Source organism: Salvia miltiorrhiza, chromosome 7 (assembly GCF_028751815.1).
Source record: "Salvia miltiorrhiza cultivar Shanhuang (shh) chromosome 7, IMPLAD_Smil_shh, whole genome shotgun sequence".
Taxonomy (NCBI): Eukaryota; Viridiplantae; Streptophyta; class Magnoliopsida; order Lamiales; family Lamiaceae; genus Salvia; species Salvia miltiorrhiza.
The window spans coordinates 41,467,751-41,470,941 of record NC_080393.1 but is presented as its reverse complement, the minus strand read 5'-3'; the positions used below and the strand labels follow the sequence as shown (position 1 = coordinate 41,470,941).

The 3,191-nt window shown below is 38.9% G+C and overlaps 1 protein-coding gene across 1 annotated transcript; it reads right to left on the bottom strand.

The window, feature by feature from the left end:
• Positions 1-284: 284 nt before the first annotated feature.
• On the bottom strand, positions 285-2,945 carry LOC130992968 (uncharacterized). Its single transcript, XM_057917684.1, has 3 exons — positions 2,563-2,945; positions 1,116-1,176; positions 285-530 (listed from the first exon to the last, which is right to left on the bottom strand). Exons 1-3 carry the CDS (start codon positions 2,943-2,945, stop codon positions 501-503), a joined length of 474 nt encoding a protein of 157 aa, XP_057773667.1. The 3' UTR covers positions 285-500.
• Positions 2,946-3,191: the final 246 nt, after the last annotated feature.

Here is a 3,191-nt window from a genome sequence, read left to right as displayed (position 1 = left end):
AGGTGACCATGGAAGTCGAGAATGACTAGAGAATAAGAAGTCATTTAGAAATTTAAGATGAATTTGTTACATTTTAGTTATTGTTTTTATTTTATGTCACGGACGCTACTCGACTTAATTAAGGATAACTAAGCCGGGAAACCGCGACGATGGGACACAGTTATTGACGGCGATAGAAAGGGAGTTTCTGTCACGACCGGACTTAATTGAGGATAATTAAGCCAGGAAAGCGTAACTAAGGACACAGTTATCGACGACGATAGAAAGGGAGTGAACAAATAATAGAAGATGGAACTAAAATTTGTTTAAAGAAGGGAAAATTTATAATACACCTGATGTTTAGTCACAAGACTCGACAGACTTGTAGGTTCAGATAAACCGGCTTAACTGAAAGAACATAAAACCTAAGAGTACGCAGCGGAATAACATAATCTGATTACATGTATGAAGACATGTATCCAAGAGTTCATTCATTTAACCTATGACAAAAGCTCCGCTCTTCACTTCATTTCCATCAGCCACTGCTCAACCTGCACATTTAGAAATATATGCAGGGCTGAGTACGAGAGTACTCAGTGGGCACGTATGCCTAAATATAAAAATACATGCATCATAAAATTGTAAATTTGTCATGCCATCAATAATAGTACAGCAAGGGAGTTTTTGTAAAATAGGCCCAAGCTTACTAAATATATTTGTGATTCTTAAAGTTCGTCTGATCAGACTAAGTTCTCTTGTATTCTATCATATCTGGAACTGTGTGTCGGAGAGGTGGCCACCTCTCACGAACACTTGACCAGCCAACCCGCTAGATGACTCACGGTCATTGGTGTACTATCAACTGCTCAGGACCCGAATTCGATTGCATCATTGGCAAAGCCAAAGAAGATAGATATCATACTGAAATTGAAACATTTTATGGCAAGACAATACTTGAAATAACTTTAATTCAAAGATTTTGTAACGAAATAACTTGTTCAAACGGTAGCATTTAAACTTGTTTGATAGATATATAAAACTGAAATTAACAGTTAAATCATCTCATGCATTGATTCGTATAAGAGGCCTACGATACGCAGGGGATCTCTATATACGTATAGTAAAGTAATGCCCACCTGATCCTCGGTGTGGAAGAGAGGTGATCTTAAGCGGTGGTACCGTCCTGTGAACCAATTCCTACAAGACGAGTTCTTAACTCTTAGCACATATCATGGATAACAAAAATCGTTGTCTACTTGGGATCTCTAGGTCAACCTATTCCCGGACTTATAACGCAAAATCGAACTAGGGATTATGCATTTTACTTACGTTAGCTTATCTTGATGCCTTATCTAGGTTAACTCACTCATTTTCATGAAAACTTTGCACAAAACATATCCAAACTCGTCATGCACATATACATAATATTTCATGAAACATCCTTTAAAACCAACTTTCAAACATAGAAAATAATTCAACAACTTGAGCTCTTAAGGGGCTGTTTTGCAACAGACACCAATTCTGCCTCGGATCTCTAAATGAGGCTCCAAAGGACATTCTGGAAACTAGACGCTTCAAGGATCATTCTCTAATTTGAATCGAATGGAACAGAGTTCAAACGAGCAAGATATGCCCACTCAAAGATGGGTACTTAACAAGCAAAAATCTGGAAATTTCAGATTTCCAGATTAGAACCAAGTCAATGGGCCTTCTTTAAAAATTCATATCTCCCATTACAAAACTCCACTGGGAACCCCAAGGGTCAATCCGGAAACTAGGGAGAGAGCGTGACACTCTCTAGTTGGATTTACCCCAAGAAGATTCATGGTTTAGAAGATATGACTGTCTAAAGTTCAGTGCACAAAAAGAGTTCAAGTTTGGCAGATTCAGAACATAAATCGGAAAAACCACTTTAGAATTCACCAAAAATTCTAAAACTGAACAAGTAAGTTCCCAACATGTAAGTTAATATTCAGTAGAAAGATAGGCTTGAGAATCAAATATTTAAGTCGGCCTTTGCGAGCTCAAAGTCGTAGGTTTGTAAAACCTACTGGATGGTACAAGGAATAAGAACTAGATTTCAAGAATTTATACCGGTTGTTTCCCTTTCTCAAAAATGGTGAGGCCGATACCAAAAGAAAGATACGGGAGTCTAGAGAGACATATTCAAGTTTCAAAGGTGTTCACCGATTGAAACTTGACTTATGGCCTCCCAAAGATTGTTTACCAGAAATGCATTCCAGACAGGCAGTGATGTTCAAAAATTCATAAATAAATCATAAGAGCTCAAAACCTTCTGAAATTTTACCAAAGTTCAGAAAACATATGAAAGATGATACACAATTAATTTGGGAATTTTTGGGGACCGTTTGGATGGATGGAATCGCCTTGCAAAATACTGCCGGGGCAGTGTGCTTATGGCAGATTCGCTGCCTTACCTCATGCACGGTTTTTCACCCAATAAACTCTACCAAAATAATCATCCAAAATCATAAAACATATCCTCACATAATATATCACACATATGTGTAAAAATCCATGGTCTTAAAGTATTTTCAGTTGAGAAAACAAAAGAAAACTCACCCTCGAAGCACAATCTTCACCCCAACTTTACGCCCTAGGTTTCCCACGCTCTCCCTTGCTTTGATACTTCTCTTGGGGCTTAAAGGGCTTCTATGGAGTGTGATAGTGGTGGGAGAAGAGTCTTGGGAGTGGGGGAGATGTGGAGGGACGAAAATGGAGAGGGAAGAAGAGAGTGAGAGCACTTTCTTGGAGTGAAAATGGATGGAATGGGAGAAGTTTGTAGCCACTCTTGTTTTTGGGGAGGCTATGCACGAAAATTTGGGGTAGGATAGGGTGGGGGTGGCTGCCACCAATGGGAGGTAACTTGTGGCATGCAATTTGGTAGTTCCAATGCCAAGTAATGATGGTTCTTGTTGCCACCAATGGGAGGTAACTTGTGGCATGCAATTTGGTAGTTCCAATGCCAAGAAATGATGGTTCTTGTTGCCACCAATGGGAGGTAACTTGTGGCATTGGCAAGTGTTAGGATTGGGTGGCTTGAGAGGTGAAGTGATTTAAGAGAAAAGATCTAAGTAAAATCCGTTCAGGGTTGATTTCTCAGTATTAGAAATACTGGTTTCGCGTTTCTGTAAAATCGATAAAAGCTAAATTAAATCCGTAGATTTAATTCGTTCGTCATTCTAATTCTT

Bases quoted from the DNA above. Each gene is read 5' to 3' on its own strand.
- LOC130992968 (XM_057917684.1), bottom strand. From the start codon at position 2,945: ATGCCACAAGTTACCTCCCATTGGTGGCAACAAGAACCATCATTACTT. The intron at 1,177-2,562 runs GTGAGTTTTCTT...CTCGTCTTGTAG, and splicing joins GTGAAGATTGTGCTTCGAGG to GAATTGGTTCACAGGACGGT. The intron at 531-1,115 runs GTGGGCATTACT...CTAAATGTGCAG, and splicing joins TCTTCCACACCGAGGATCAG to GTTGAGCAGTGGCTGATGGA.